Below are 16,405 nucleotides of genomic sequence, written 5' to 3' on the forward strand. Positions count from 1 at the left end.
TATTCACTCATAATCTCTTCTCGATATAACTAGAAAAGCTTTCAGCATTTGCGCAACAAAATGGGAAAGATCCACAAATGACACGTTGCTTTCCGCCAACTACAAAGCTTATAACTATCTTAATTTTATCTTTAAAATCATTTCCCTGTAAAAGCAAAGAACTCAGAATGTGGAAGGTAAATTAACTCACAAACACCTTCAGCATTCTATATTGGGACTTCACTGTGTATGTACATGTGCGTGTGTATGTGCGGGTCTGTGTCTAGGAGACTGAGTGCGTGGGAGAGGAAGTAGAATATGAAAGAGCTAGAACTCCTTGCTGCAGACTATACAGCTTTTATTCAGCCATCTGTAGCAGTGCTCTCCGAGGTAGCCTGGAACTGACAAATGGGAAAACCCCCTTAATAGTTTTATAGGATTCTTCCATTTCCTTTAATCTCAAGTTTCCCTCATTCACTTTCTCTATTTCTCCACTTTTCAAGTTTTCTCCTAAATCACCCCCTGAATTTTTAATTTTCCATAGTAATGGGGAAAAAAATCACTCTTGGGCACCAGTGTGCCATGGTATACTCATCTTGGGGCATTATTTCCATTGAACCACCGGGAGCATCAGGCTGAAGATATAGGCAGGCCGCACTGGGATGCCCCACCTGGAGCACAGGCCCCACCACGCACCACTGACATCCAGGACTAGGCTGGCCAGCCTCGGTTTACCAGGACGGCGCCTGTTCACCTGTCGCTCTGGCATCATTATGAATGGCATCCCTTCACTCTCAACAGTATACTGGTTTGGAGTTTAATTTATATGGTCCATCCTATCTGTAACTCTAAACCAGCTTCTCTGCTCCTCTGGACTTCACTTTCCCTAATTTGAAAAAGGATACAGAATTAGATAGTATTTTTTTTTAATCTGATTTCCACTTCAAAGTTTTAAAATTGAATTCTAGGGGCGCCTGGGTGGCTCACTCGTTAAGCATCTGCCTACGGCTCAGGGCGTGATCCCGGCGTTCTGGGATCAAGCCCCACATCAGGCTCCTCCACTGGGAGCCTGCTTCTTCCTCTCCCACTCCCCAACTGCGTTCCCTCTCTCGCTGGCTGTCCCTCTGTCAAATAAATAAAATCTTTAAAATAAAAAATAAAAAATAAAATTGAATTCTAAAGTAATCCAACCGTGAAGATTAAAAGATCTTTCAACCTCTATCCACCTTCCTCCCTTCTATAAACTAATGTATACTTTACCCCAATCAATTTAGATCCTACCTAACATTTAAGGTCAATAATGAATATGCCAGGAACTGGAAGAAATGAACAAGCTGGAATTGGTACAAATTTTTTTTTATGGTATCCTACTTAATTCACCTCCTTACCCCTTCCTGGCCTGGCTGTAACGCAAGTTACACCAGGCCCTGGATACTTCTCACCAAGAGAGAGCTTTGTTGGTATGAAACACCACAATCAAAAAACCATTTTCACCTAGGCCTGGATCGCCTACTCTAAGCAGAAATGGGCCAGGAGAGATGTCTGGACACAAGGCCTGAAATTCCTGCATCAGGACAGAGCTTGAAGTGCTAAAACCTAGAGCCTGTTAACCTTATGAAGCAGCTAACGAACTGGGCGCTAGAATGATCAAGCGAGACAACCCGTGTCCCATCACCCCACCCTCCTCATATCGGAGGCAAATAAAAAACTGATTTTGGAGTAAATACATTTATTGATACCCATTTTATATAGTTCAGTGAAATAATCTATAAATATAAAAGCATTTTCTTTTGGATATCACCATGGTCCATGTAAATACTCAACAGTCAGAATCATCTGCAGGAAGCACTCCAAGTCACACTGTTAGGTTTACAGACCTGAATATACATATTTCATTGAACAGTGGCACTTATGTACTCAAGTGGTCCAGTGGCTTTGGAATACAGGACTACTGGGCATGTCGAGTAAAAACAATGTGTCACTTTAAATCAATGGACAGGGTATCAACCATCAACAAAAAAAAAGAAACAATTATGAATTAATATCCTAGGTGAAGAAAGTACCACAGTTGACACTTGGTGTCAGAATACTGGAGACAAAGTCTGTTTAATCACACATGTTGTGGCGCCATGTGCTCTCTCCAACTCCCAGTGGACAGCCCACCAGTCCCTTAGGGTCGTTCGTGGCCAACAAAACAGCAATTCATAAAGAAATCTAGATCGCTTAGAGTAAAAGGTACGTAGCGGCTGGTACCAAGTCTAAAAAAAAAGTGAGCTAAGTATTTCAATGACATAATGAATTTCTCCCCTGGAAGGAGGAGATTGTGGGGAAAACAAATTTTTAAAATTCCCATCGTTACACTGATCATGATCACTTATCTAATGGAGGAGAAAGAACCCAGATATCTGGTACCCAAAACACAGGTGCAAACTTTTTCTTCTGTTTTGAAGTTTCTTCAACACTTCAAGAGAATTAATGCAGCCGGCCACTGTTGAGCCTTGCTCTCGACCTGATGCAGCATAAAACTTTCTCGTTTTTTCAGTAACAAACACAGGAATGTCCTTTGCTGCGGTCAGACCATGTGTCTTCTGAGTTAGCAAGCAAATGCATTTAAAACGTCTTAGGTGTGCAAAGTCCAAAACTGAAATCTGAGAGGCAGTGTTAGAACTTAAGCAAGGCAGGATTCTTAGAGACTACTCAAATGAAAACCTAAGTGAAGCATATAAAAATTCAGTTCTTTCTATAATTTCCAACTGGTAATTGACAGCAACATTCTCTGGTAAGGATGGGTAAATGGTGTTATCTCCAGGTCCAAAATATCCCAACTACTTAAAAGAGGACCCCAAAGAGGAGAAAGACACACTGAGTTCTGTAGTCTCAAGAATTCTTTTTTGCCATTAAAAAAAAAAAAAAAATAGTAGCTTCAGTTGCACACCACTGGTTGAAGGGGTTTTCATCCAAATGAGGAACTCTACCCCTTGTCTCTAGTCGCACAGGCACCAGGATTCCCACAAGCGGCAGCTCCCCTGTCCTGTAGCACGTGGCATCTGACCCTGGAGTGAAGAGTAAGCTGGCACAGAGCCCAACAGCTGGAATTCAGGCTAGATGGCATTTCGTGGCGTGCCGTTGTGTGTCAGCGCTTTTAGGCTGGGGGCACTGGTCTGGTGACCGCAGCTCCTGTGAGAAGCCACACCCACCTCAAAAACTTCGTGAACAGCCTTCCGGAAACAGTGGAAGTTGTAGTCTATTAACCCTTTGAGAGAGAAGAAGATCAGACCCCCGTGAATGTCAACTGTGAAATTATCTATCAGGAAACATTTGGTGACAGAAGAAAATAATGGGTTATGTATTAAAAAACACACTGCCGAAGAACTTTCTACGCTAGAAACGTGATAAAGCATCTACCCAAACTGTTAACACTGGCTATCTCTGGGGCCGGGGAATGAGCTGAGGAAATAAATAAAACAATTAGGAAGGTAAATTTGCCAAGAAAATCTACAATAAAATCTAAAGTGAAAGTAAAATACTTTTCAAAGTATCAAGGTTTCCCTTTCACAAGTCTTTCTGGCAGCAGTGAAGAGCTGAAGGGAGCAGCTGGAGCAGTAGTCTGGCACACTGCCCAGTAGAGCCCTGGGGTCTGGGAGGTACCAGAGAGGCCCACCCCAGCCAGAGCCCCAGGCAGCCTACACCTGCTCTCCAGGCAACGCAGCTCCTTCTTCCTCTGTTTCATGAACTGGCTTCCAAGTAAGATTTTGGTCAAACAGCTCTGTTTCGTGAAAGAAATGGCCAGTTGCCTACCAAAAATCCACTTTCCCCTCCTCCTTAGTAAGGGAAACCCAATTTCAGATGAACACGGTGGTGCTCAGCTGAAGCATCCCACTTCCCAGCCCTCCTCGCAGTTATGTGCGGCCATGTGACCAGCACTGGCCACTGAGATGGGTGGAAGCATGTGGGACCTCTGTGAAATCTCCTTAAAAGGAAAAGGATGCATTCTTTCCCCAGCCTTGCTCCTCCTTACTGTATGGAATACGGAGCTCCAGGAGCCATTCTGGAACATGAGGTGACCTTGAGAATAGAAGCCAGTGAGAAGAAAGGCAGATCAGAAAAAGAAGCATCAATGCCCTTGAGGATACTGGGAAGTGAAGACGACCACACAAGAAACAAAACAGTATGCTGTCAAAATGACTACAAATGTCAAAGAAGTCTACAGGAAGGAGAGCCCAGTGCAGGGCAAAAGCAGCCAAGAAAGCCTCAGGGATGCGGCAGGACTTTGGGAGTACAGGAAAGGTTTAACTAGGCAGGAAAGAGGAACCATATTACAGCAGGGAGCTGGCAATGAGAACACAGCACAGGTGAAAGACAGGAAAGAAACTGGTGTGACTGGAGATAGAGGCAGAGAATTCTCCCTGGGAAGAAATGGCAATCAACTCTGACTAAGGAGATTAGAGCAAATCCAGGAGGTCCTTCAGACCCAGTAAGAAAAAAAAAAAAAAACTACAAAAGTTTTGGTAAGTTCACCTACATTAAAAATGACTTCTGTCAAAATGGTAAAATAAAATTGACAATCAGGGAAACCCGAACACTAGCCAGAGATCTGACGATATTATGAAATCACTGTTCCATTTTTTCATGTTTATTAATGGCACCGTTTTATTTTAAAAAGAATGCTAGCTCTTAGAGATACTTACTAAAATCTGTAGAGACAAAATTATTTGAATAAGTCAGAGCTTTGTTTTAGAATAATCCAGTAGGGAAAGAGGTATAGAAAGAAGAAAGATTGGCTACAATTTTGGTAATTATCCAATCTGCGTGACAGATAAAAGGGGTTCATTCTGTTACCTTCTCTACTTTTTTATGTTTGACAGTTTCCACAACAAAAGGGTAAAAAATAATAACTTAGCTGGTAGGATAAACAGCAAACAGGACTGAGCACACGCTGGTGACGGCTGAAGCAGGAGGATGGGTACCTGGACGCTCACTGGATTGCTCTACTTTTGTACCAAAAGCTTTTTTTTGTTTTAAGATTTTTATTTATTTACCTGAATGAGAGAGTGTGAGCAGAGGGAGCGGGAGAAGACGACTCCCTGCTGAGCAGAAAGCCCCATCTGGGGCTCAATCCCAGAACCCTGAGATCATGACCTGAGCCGAAGACAGATGCTTAACAGACTGAGCTCCCCAGGTGCCCCTGTTTTTAATTTTTAAGACTAGAATGGAGAAAAATAAAGAACTCCTAAGAAGTACAAAAAGGATAAAGGTACACGAACAGGTAAATTACCAAAGAACAACCTTGAACTGGCGTAAGAAGTACCTGCTTAAAGAAAACACCTGCCCTAACTAGTAATTAAAGAAGTAAAAATTAGAACCAAATGGGATACCATTTTACACCTACCGGATTGACAAGCATTATCAAGGACACGAAGTGACAAGAACTCCCACACAGTGCTTCCAGGGGCGAAAATGGGAAAGCCACTTTGAAGAGCAATGTTTAATAATGCTGAAGATGTAGGAACACATCTCTATAAATTGCACTACTAAATATATTCTAAGAAACTCTCCACATGTGCAAAGGCAAACGTGTTCATTTGTTACATCTGAGTACTTGCTGCAAAGCTATTTGTGATTTTAAAAATAACCTAAACGTCCAGCAGAAAGAAAATAAATTGTGGTATATTCAGTCCATACAATATGGTGTGGAGTGAAAATTAATGAATGAACTAAAGCTACATGTTATCAACACAAATACATCTCAAAAAAGACCTGAAGTGAAGAGAATGAGCAAGTTGCATACTTACATTTTTACATAATTTACACAGAGATACACAATACAAGACTCTATATTGGTTAGGAAGATACAAAGTAAAAGAATACATCATACATGGGAAAACTAAATACTACATTCAACACAGCACCAAAACGTTTGCCTTCCAATGAGACACATAAAAGACAACCGTCTCTGCCATGTTCTAGTTCTGAAGCTCAAAGGTGAGCACACACACCCTTGTTCACCCAAAACTGCTGGGTATCTGATGCAGTTCATGAATATCACCATCAGTGAAATAACATTAACTCGTTCAGTATTAAATTAACATTGAAAACGCAGACCGTAGAGCAGGCCCTTGTTGCAGTGAACAACAGAGAGCTATGATAGATCCTTGAGTACTTAAACAGCACGATGAAAGGAACTTTCTGAAAGCTAGTCTGCCTTTGGAATAAAAGACAATACAAACCAGCCCCTCAAAACACGTGCTGAGCGCATCACCGCAAGTGGGCCATCACTGCGCTGCCACGGGCCTGCAGGGATGAGGACTTGAACTGGCAGTGGGAATGGAAAGGAACCCAAGAAACAAATACAATTTGGTGAAAATTCAATGTAAACAATATAGGAAAAGAATGGAAAAAGGGGAACACAGAATGCCCTCTGTGAAATGCCCTGCAAGGGCCCCTTCGCAGTGCCACCACACAATCACCTGACTACAAGATACCTGAGCCCGGACACCGGGCAATGTCATAACTGGTAACAACGCTAGGGTAGCCAAGAGGGTCAAGAAACAGAGGGGAGTCATCAGTTTTGACACCATGCACAAGATGATAATCAAATATTTAAGTGAAAATGTCTTACTAACAGCTGCAAACATGGGACTGGAATATGGGCCCAGTCAGAGCTGGAGAGGTGAATTTTTCAATCAACCACATAGAGAAAATGAACTGACCATGGCTTGGATGAGCGGACCAGGAGAATAAGCGAAGAAGGAAGCAAAAAGACGTGGCTCTGAAAAACGCTCAGAACTGAGAAAAACAAAAGAAACAGAAGAGGCTATCAGAGAAACAAATACATAAACTATAACTTGGAGAGCTCAGCTTTAGGGAAGTAAAGAGGGAAATGTCAAACAAGGAGGGACTGGCAGGGTCACATGCCTGAGAAGGCTGAAGAGGCTACAGAATGAAGAAAGGCCACTGCATGTAGCAAGAAGGTAAGCTGGTAACCTGCCCAAGAATCCCCTCCGTAAACAGGTTTGGGTGGAAGCCCAACTGCAGGCACTCAGACATGTATTAAAAGGACCCAAAATAAGAAAGGCTGGAATTAAATACCTGATTTAACATAAAAGATCAAAAGAAGGATAAAGTCTGGACTATACATGGAAAGGAAGGGACAAAAAAGTAGTTTGCGTTGATAATCATCTAACAATGCAATATTATTTTCTCTCATTTTCAAGAACCTAATAAATTATTACAAAGAACTTAACATAGAAACAGCCATTTAAAACGCCATTACCTTTTCGTTCAAAACTTTCTTCCCTAAGAATGCAGACCAGTGCCAAAAATTTAGTCACTTCCTTTAAATAAAGGACAGTCGTATTATTCAGCTTGATAATTGCCATAGATTCTTTGTCATAAGCACTTCCACTGCCATCTTCCTTTAACCTGTTTTAAAAGAAAGTATTCATTACAGGTTTCCCAATGAGGTATTTTGTCACATTTAATTTGCACAATGACAAGTCTTTCCACCCAGTTTCCCAAGCGTCTTTTAAGAAAAAATATTGGCTTAAATATACAACAACAGAAGTTCTCATTTAAGAAATAGGGCTCCCAGGGACGCCTGGGTGGTTCAGTTGTTTGGGAGTGTGACTCTTTTTTTTTTTTTTTTTTTAAAGATTTTTTAAAAACAGGTCTGAAAAGTCTGGCATATGNCAGAATATAGGTTTCAAATCTTCCCTCATCCTAATCTGTACTGACACAGTATACAAATAAAAAAGGACCTAACATAAGAAAACTGCCATTAGTGAAAAGGAGTAAGTATAAAAACTAAAATTAATACAGTTTATCAAAGATACTGTGGAATCCTGATGCTTACAAAGTGAGCCTCCAGGGTCTGCAAGCTATTGTTTTTACTAGAATTGTCAGAATTATATGTGGTCCTCCTTCATAAGATGTAAATCAAGAGGCAAGTAAGCAGCAGATACGATAAGTACACCGAACTGCATGCACGGACTGTGTTAAGACTGAGATAATGGGTCTTGTTTTCTTCTCTTTCATAATGTGCCATATAATGCATAAAGTATTTTACAATGCACCTTATACTGAAAAAAACTTTGCAACTAAATTTGGTTTTTAAATTATAAAAAAAGCAGTTATGAAATTTTGATTTCTTTTAAAGAAAACACAAATGTTCTATTCATCCATTTTTAAAATTAGGAATGGGAACATGAAGCTCTACCGAATAATATAAAAAACAGAAAAATTACATTTTCATTATGGAAGAAGAGCAAAAGAGAGCATGTAAATCACAAAAGTGAAAAACAAATAGAAGACAGGAACAGACAGGTAAAGAACATGTGAGAGAAATGCATTTTCCTACTCAGTTAGGCTGAGACCAAGCTGAAGGGCAGGGACAGAGAGATGAAAGAAGAGTTCAGACCAGGTGGAAAAGGGAACCGATGAAGGACAGAGAAAGCCAAGGTTATCAGAGCATCAGAAAGTGCCCTGGGAGTGCTGATGTTAATAATGTGAGGGGGATCAGGGCTATTAGAAGCAACAGAGGTTGTTGGCTTTTGAAATACCAGTTATTCTCCAAAGTTTTCACTCGTCCTCTGGACTATTCCACAAAATCCACCTTTGCTGGCATTTATAAATCTCTGTATGGAGTTTGGTGAATTTACATAAAGAAAGAGTTTACATTTTAGAAACTTATTTTGGAAACTCAGATGTATGGGTCAAATTTTTTTATGTGTAAGTCCTTTTGACACCCAAAATTCTGATTTCCTTGCTTCTTAGCTCTCTGAAAGATTAGGATCCCTCATTTCCATAAAGCCTGAAGTTAAATTAGGAATCAGTACTTACTCTGTTACTCAAAATAAATTAATATATTTTTTTGATCTAGCAGAGTCCCTAAGGGAGAAGACACCATGCAAGCCCCCCAAATAATGGCAGGAGAAACTTTCAGTGATGATTAAATCTGGTACTAGCACACTTTTTCAACTGCTCTTATCCATCCTCTGAAGCACTTAAGGCCTAGCAGTCCATCTACAGGGAAACCAAGCTCCAAGTGGCAACACTATGGTCAGAACGATTCCACCCCACACACTACCTGCTAGAGGCCTCAAAACTAATCCCACCAACAAACTGAACTGGTAGTCTTCCACCTGTCTGAGATCTTGCAGAAATACATATATATATATGGAAATAAAACTTACCCATATATACAAGACACATCAATTACAACATCAATCATGTCACAGCAAAGTTCGTAAGATTGCATATCCACAGGGGAACTGTCTGTTGCAATGTAGATTTTGCTGACAACATCGAAGAGAAAAGCTTTTTCAATACCTGAATTCTTGGAAAAACAAAATTGGAAAAGTATTCAGTTTTAAAAACCAAAATTTGCAATTTACCTAAGCTCTTGAAATTATGGATTAACACACAAGGACATTTTTAATTGTATAACCCAATATCAAAGAAGCAAATAATATCTGGTTGAGAGACACTTCTGTTATCCAAAAAATAAAAGTCGAATCATTTCTCTGCTCTGATTTATTGACTTAATTGCATTAAATCTGTTTTTTCTTTCTCCTCTACTTAAATGAATTATTTGCTAAGACACCACCAAAAAAATTAACCAAAAAAATCCTCCAAAAATCAAGCCATGCTACATTTTCAATAATCCCTTCTTGTTACAATAATCAACCTCTGATTTGAATAACCTTGCTACCAGAAAGGCTTTCTGTGGCAATTAGCAAAACATAGAAGAATTAAGTTTGATATCAACATCTAGCATAACCCAAAAGCCCAAAAGAACTGGGGATCACTACACCCTGAGTCCTTCAAAGTAATGTCTAGACAATATAATAGTTGAATGTTGCATTTATTGAAGGAATATTCTTTTTTATTAAGCTGAATCCTCAAAATAAGAAAGGTGAAATATGATACTACGATTACACTTAGCAAGGAAAGGAAAAGATCAATTTTTCAATGTGACCTCCTATAAAGCACAGATTAAGCAGGATTTGAATTCCCAAAACCCAGACTTTTCCAGTTACTACTCTTCGTTCAGGAAACAGATGTCATGATTTTTTTTATCATGAAGGTTTTTGTTAATTAGGAAAGCATGAAGAAATTTTTCACTTCATTTTAAGATCAAGGGTGACCACTAAGGAAAGAACTCAGAAAATAACTCAAGCCTTTTTTTAAATGTTCTTATGATTTATTTTACATGTTTAGTGTGTCAGTAGTCTTTCAGCCTGATTCAGACTAATTCAAGCCATATTTGTGGAGAACCTGGTAACACAAATATATTCAAGAAAATAGAATCAGAAACTATAGTGAATTAGCTCACTTACTGATATAAAGATATTTAATAGGTTTTCCAAGGTCGGCAGTTGTGGGATGAGTTTCTGCACCACCTTACTAAAGGCTTCAAATATTGAATGGTCATAGATACTAGTCAAATAAAAGCTGAAAAACACAACAGAGTTTGATTAATTTGAAAAATATCTTAAGTTCAGTGACAATTATAAAATATAAAATCTTAAGTTTCTTAAATATTTGATTTCACTAAGTTCAAATAAAGCCTTTTTATTTTGCCTATCATCCCCACTGTTCAAGAAGACGAATGCAGCTTCCCCACCTGGCTTGTAACCATCCATCTCTTTACAGCATTTACAAAAGAGGGCAATTTCCTAGTACCCAGGAAAGCATTTCCAAATGCAGAAACCTGAATATTCACCTAAGTCTTTGCAACCGAATCCAAAAAAACCAGTTTCTTAAGCCCATAACTGACAAAGACCACGATAAAAACCAAGAGGGAGCACAGAGAAGGGTGACATTTATTCAATAAGAATGTAATTCAGTGGGTATCTGGGTGGCTCAATTGGTTAAGTGTCTGCCTTCGGCTCTCAGGTCATGATCCCTGAAAACAGGACAATCATGGTCCTGGGCCCCTGCACCCAGCTGCTTGCTCAGCGGGGAGCCTGCTTCTCCCTCTCCCTCTGCCTTTGCCTGCCACTCCCCCTGTGTTCTAATAAATAAAATCTTATAAAAAAGAAAAATCTTCACTACAAAAAAAAAAAAAAAGAATTCAATTCAGGTCTCTACTAAAATGTCATCTCCTCAGAAAGCTCTTTCCTGACCCTCCTACCTAAAACAGCAGCTCTTTCCCCTAATTTTTCTTCATAGCACTGATAAGTACCTAAAATTACACTATACATTTATTTGTAAGTGCTTTTGAGCTGTCTCATTCATCAGAATGTAAGTTCCATGAGGATAGAGACTTTGACGGTCTTGCCATAACTACAACCCCACTCCTGATCAGTGCTCATAAATATTTGTTCAATAAACAAATGAACACAATTGATGCTCAGAATTTATGTAAATGACAGAATTAGAAGGATAGGAGCTGAGGCCCTATAATGAAAATGGAACAGGAATCTGCCTAAAAGGACATACAGCGGAGAGGTAACATCCATAGATTTAACAAAACACGTACGAGAGAGACCTTTCACATTTTAAGCAATACGGACAATTTTACCTGCTATTTTTAGCTCAGGGAGTATACTCCTCATTATCTGTTTTATCTGTTTATTTGTAAGTATATATTACAAAGTCAGAAACACAGAACTGTGGCTATCACACTTACAGGCAATTTAAAAATACTTTCCAGAAGCTGGCCTAGGAATCTAACCCTATACAAGATAAGGCTCAACTCTAGATGTTTGAGCAACGAAACAAGTATGGCCAAGATGACCCCTTCCTAAAGGCACTAGGGACAAAGGAATATTTTATTGTTTCCTTTAGGCAAAAAGGTTAGCAATGTGGGAAGGTCCCTGAGGCTTGGAAGTAGATGGGGACATGGAGAACCTGAGACATACAGGGCATTTTAGTAAGCTGGGTTTCTGGAAACCAGAAATCTAATAGAGCCTAATCCACAGGCATGCTAGTAATTAATAAAAGCTGGATGCAAAGATTCTACAGAGATTAACAAGGCCTAGGGCCCTCTAAGGAACTAAAGAAAGGGATGGCGTATACCACTGGGGTGGGACGCCCCAAAAATGGACAAGGAAGTGGAGTAAAGAGGATTAGGAGAATTCCCAAGTGCACTAGGGAAAACAGGACAATCATGGCCTAAAATCCATTGTTAAGAGTAGATTCCCAAAAAGTAAGACTGAAGAATTTCATAGGGAGCCACTTTCACTTTCCCTTACAAATATTGAATTTTTTTAAAGCATGAATTACTGATAAATATTTTAAAATTTCAATCCAGACAAACTACAGATCAATGAGACTTTTTCTACACAACTTCCTAGAAGAATAACTGAAAGACCTTGGAGCCTGAGGCCCTAGGGAATATTAGGGGTAGGAATGGGGGGTGGCTTGAGCCTATGAGGAAGTCACTGTAACAGACCAGGGATAAGGAAATAGCTACACGTGTGTCTCCCCTGCTTCCCCTTTAAGCTGTTTACATCATCAAGAGAACATTTTCTTGGGTACTTTTTATTACTCATACCTACCTATGCCACCAAAAAAACCACAAAATATAGAAAATTATTCCTCATACACTTTCAGAACACAAAAACATAAATCAACAATCCTATCTAGTAGTTGTTCTTTAATAATAACTCCTTAATGGTATTTAATTATGAATCAGCAGTTCTTTAAACCTAACAGGAACCCTAAACAGATTAATAGAATAAACTCACCTAACCCAAACGTTAGAGATTCATAAAAGCATACACTGTTTTTAAAAACATACACAAGGGGCGCCTGGGTGGCACGGCGGTTAAGCGTCTGCCTTCGGCTCAGGGCGTGATCCCGGCGTTATGGGATCGAGCCCCACATCAGGCTCCTCTGCTGTGAGCCTGCTTCTTCCTCTCCCACTCCCCCTGCTTGTGTTCCCTCTCTCGCTGGCTGTCTCTATCTCTGTTGAATAAATAAATAAAATCTTTAAAAAAATAAAAATAAAAATAAAAAAATAAAAACATACACAAGATACATGAGAGCCCAGGCTTGAAAATGTACCTCTTTAAAAGGCTCTTCCTACTGAAAAAAATACTGCGAAGACTCAAGCTACAGAGTTCTACAACAAATGTGACAGAGTCCTTGAACTGAGGCAAAATGAAAATAAATAAATAAGTAAATAAATGATGAAATCAAGAGAGGGGAGTCCCTAAGCAGACTTATGCCATGAGGAAACAGGCTGATTCCAATCTCTTGAGATGAATTTCTAAAAGTACCAATGAAAACACTTCACATGACTTCAATCTCCAGGAAAATGCAAAAAAAACTGGGAAAGTAACTTCTCAAATACCATCGGGCTCCCAAAATGAATTCAACAAAGAAGAGATCAAGAACATGACAGATTTGGGAAGGGTATACCAGTAACAGAAAGCTACGTGTTTGTAATGACAGAGATGGGAATACATTTACACATTTTTCAGGGCTCTCATATCAAACACACACGTTGTTACCTAAGGTGGAGTTTTTCTAGCCCAGCATCTGCAAGGTCATCATTGGCCCTTTGATGAATGTCCCTCTGTGTTTCTATTTTGTGATCATCAGACAGACCATCAACTTTGTGAATAAAAACCTCAAAATTCATGTCTGGGTTAACTTTGTAGGCTTTAGAAACAGTAATGTGAAGTCTTGTTAAAGCCTCCATGTAGTCATCCTGTAAGTCAGAACAAAATATTTTTTAAAAAGAAATCTTATAAAAGTCAGTAACGAGTTAAGAAAGCCTCAAACCACCTCTTTCCCCAACCACAGAAAATATACTATCCTGATTATTCATGAATACTCCAAACATTCAAATACATTAACTTAATCTAAATCTTTAATCTCTCCAAATAAAAAATTCATTTACCAAGTTAATGCTTGTAATTTTTAATATTGAAAATATAAGAAAAGGAAAAAGGAAATGGACATTTCTTCCCAACAGAATTTTTTATAAGTAATCCCAGCTCTGCCATTTATTAGATGTGTGACTTTAAGCAGGTTGCTTAAAACTTGTGATCTCGGTTTACTCATCCATAAAATTGGAATTACTGTACCTACCCCACAGTATTGTAAAGAATAAAGTAAATTGGATCATGTATGTGAAAGCATCCATTACAGAGCCTCTCAATCAAAAAGCATTCCTAACTAAGGTATAAGCTTCTTAGGGTCAGGGACATGTCCCATTCATCTCAGGGCTTGCCACATGCTCGGCCCTCAATAAATGTTTGTTGAGCCAAACTCAATTTGGACAACCAAGAAAACTATTCACTTTAGTATTCACTGACTCAGTTCTCCTATTCCTCATTAGATTATGGGCACCAAGAAGATCTTTCCAGTGAGTGACATCACTGTGGTAATAGTTAATGAAGTTCGGCGATATCCAATATTAACAAATAAAAGTGGAAAACTGCTCAATAACTAGAACTCAAAGATAATAAGCCACTTTCTCCTAATCATCGCACGTTCTGTACTCGCACACTGGCATGTCTGCTCCCAACACGCCTCTGCAGTTCCATCTCCCACGCTGCTAGGGAATCTACCTGCAAAGAAATAAGCCGCAAGAAGCACACGATAAAGAAGATAAACACCCTTCCTTTGTGTCTACATCTTCTGACACCAGAAAAAAGAAATAAACATTATTATTCCTACTACCTGTGCATCAATGACATATATCAATGCTCCTGTTCCCCTGAAGATCATCTCGTAGTCAAAAGTTGGGTCAAAAAAGTCCATTTGCCCAGGAAAATCCCATATCTGGAAATTCACAAAGGAGCTATTGGAAATGTCATCTTTATAAATCTTGTTGGTACTTTCCAAAAAGAGAGTCTCGTTGGGTGACATTTTATGAAACACCACCTGTCAAAAGAAAGAAGATAATTTTATAACTATTCAACTTTGTATTTAAAGTTCAAAATTCCACCCTGAATTAACATATAAAGAATTTGATTCTATAGCAAAAATTTTAAAAGAGATAAAAAGTGAATGGTGTATCATCAGTACTTACTATCCTTCTATTTCTGAGAGATGAGAAGGCACCAAATTACTTTCCATCAAGTCTATTTTGCAGCTGAAACTTTCCTGCTATTTTCTCTGCACATAGTCAATCCTCGTAGTAGCAATGTCTCTCATATTAATTGATTTTGTTTTCTGTTAAACTGTATTAATTCTGCCAAAATCTGCTTTAAGATTATAAAAGCTTATAGCTAAACTTTAAGAATTTTTGTTCATTGAAAACTTACTGGAATGCCTTTATCAGGCTCTGAAAATTAGAAAGCTAACTGACTAGACTCTGCCTTCACTAAATTTGCAGTTTTGTGGAAGAAATAAAACAGACAGTAATTATACCAAGTAGAAAATGATACTGCGGCGGGGGGCGGGGTCAGGAGAGGAATTGACAGGGAAATGACTGCTCCCATGAGAAAAGAAATGGTAAAAGTAACTGTTAAGAATCAGGATAATCACAATCCATACAATTCTAACCTAAACCTAATTTGTCTCTCACTGTTACTTTCTAGAAAAAGAAATTGGGTAGTTACTACCAAAGTTTAGTTAATGAGTAACAAGGGAGAAGAATTAAATTCAGTTTGCTAAAACCCTCCCATGAATTCACTCAAAATATGCTGTAGAGGTGAGAAGATAAATAAAACCCAGCAATCCAGTAAATTCGGAAGTAAACAAAACACAGTAATCCAGTAATTTCAGAAGAAGGCTACTTTTTAAAACCATCATGTTTACAAAATATCACACAGATTTATTTTGGATAGACCTTTGCCAACGGAGTGGAAAGGGCAGCAGACCAGGTATCTGGCGTTTTATTACCAGCTCACTTGGGTGTGAGGGGGATGGCTAATGGAGGAGGCCAACCTTGCCTCAGTTTCCCCCTTACTAGAAAGGGTCTAGCCCTCCATTTGTTCCTGACAGACCCGAAGTGAAAGCAAATGCACTGAAAAAAGGTCTGCAAATATTCTCGAGGTCTCCTAAGATTTTTGTATCGGCACACATAACAAGAGGGTCAACCACCAGCAATTACACTCGCCCGGCCCCAAGTACTAAAACTGGTGGAATAACAGCTTCCCCATCCCCAGTGAGGTTAAATTCTCCTTCGTAGTAGTAAGCATTAAAACGGCCAGTGACTTAGTCACAGCTCTTCCTGACGCTGCTCCCTGGGGCTCACCTGGGAAGCCCTGCAAACTCAGGTCACCTGAAGTGAGAGAAATACACAAAAACCGGGCAGGAGAGGGAGTCGGACAAGTTATCCAAGTTGGAACTGCAGAGTACGTCTCAGTTTCGGAAAGGACTCTGGGGTTGGGTCCCAGGGGGCGGAGGTCCCGGGCGGTGCCACCGGCACCTGCCTCCCTCCAGCCAGTCTCCCCTTCAGGGACCCACTAGGCCTCGGCTGACTTGGGCGTGGACTCCGAGTCGGGGTCCTGCGCGGGCCGCG

The 16,405-nt window shown here is 39.6% G+C and overlaps 1 protein-coding gene across 2 annotated transcripts; it reads right to left on the minus strand.

Moving 5' to 3' along the window:
• Positions 1 to 2,466: 2,466 nt before the first annotated feature.
• Positions 2,467 to 14,841, minus strand: RRAGC (Ras related GTP binding C). Of its 2 annotated transcripts, XM_034649621.1 has the most exons (7): positions 14,617 to 14,841; positions 14,427 to 14,504; positions 13,440 to 13,639; positions 10,317 to 10,431; positions 9,171 to 9,313; positions 7,253 to 7,401; positions 2,467 to 3,232 (listed from the first exon to the last, which is right to left on the minus strand). In XM_034649621.1, the coding sequence occupies exons 1-7, from the start codon at positions 14,803 to 14,805 to the stop codon at positions 3,081 to 3,083; spliced, it is 1,026 nt and encodes a 341-aa protein (XP_034505512.1). In that variant the 5' UTR covers positions 14,806 to 14,841; the 3' UTR covers positions 2,467 to 3,080. The 2 variants fall into 2 exon arrangements, with proteins under 2 accessions (XP_034505512.1, XP_011233380.1); XM_011235078.3 differs by lacking the exon at positions 14,427 to 14,504 and having other exon boundaries at positions 14,617 to 14,840.
• Between the last annotated feature and the right edge of the window lie 1,564 nt (positions 14,842 to 16,405).

Source organism: Ailuropoda melanoleuca, chromosome 2 (assembly GCF_002007445.2).
Source record: "Ailuropoda melanoleuca isolate Jingjing chromosome 2, ASM200744v2, whole genome shotgun sequence".
In the NCBI taxonomy this organism is placed as follows: Eukaryota; Metazoa; Chordata; class Mammalia; order Carnivora; family Ursidae; genus Ailuropoda; species Ailuropoda melanoleuca.

Coding starts and splice junctions, on each gene's coding strand:
- RRAGC (XM_034649621.1), bottom strand. CDS start 14,805: ATGTCACCCAACGAGACTCTCTTTTTGGAAAGTACCAACAAGATTTAT. Junction 13,640..14,426: donor CCAGTGTGCGAGTACAGAAC/GTGCGATGATTA, acceptor TCTGACTTACAG/GATGACTACATGGAGGCTTT. Junction 7,402..9,170: donor GATGTGTCTTGTATATATGG/GTAAGTTTTATT, acceptor CTTTTAAAACAG/GTTAAAGGAAGATGGCAGTG.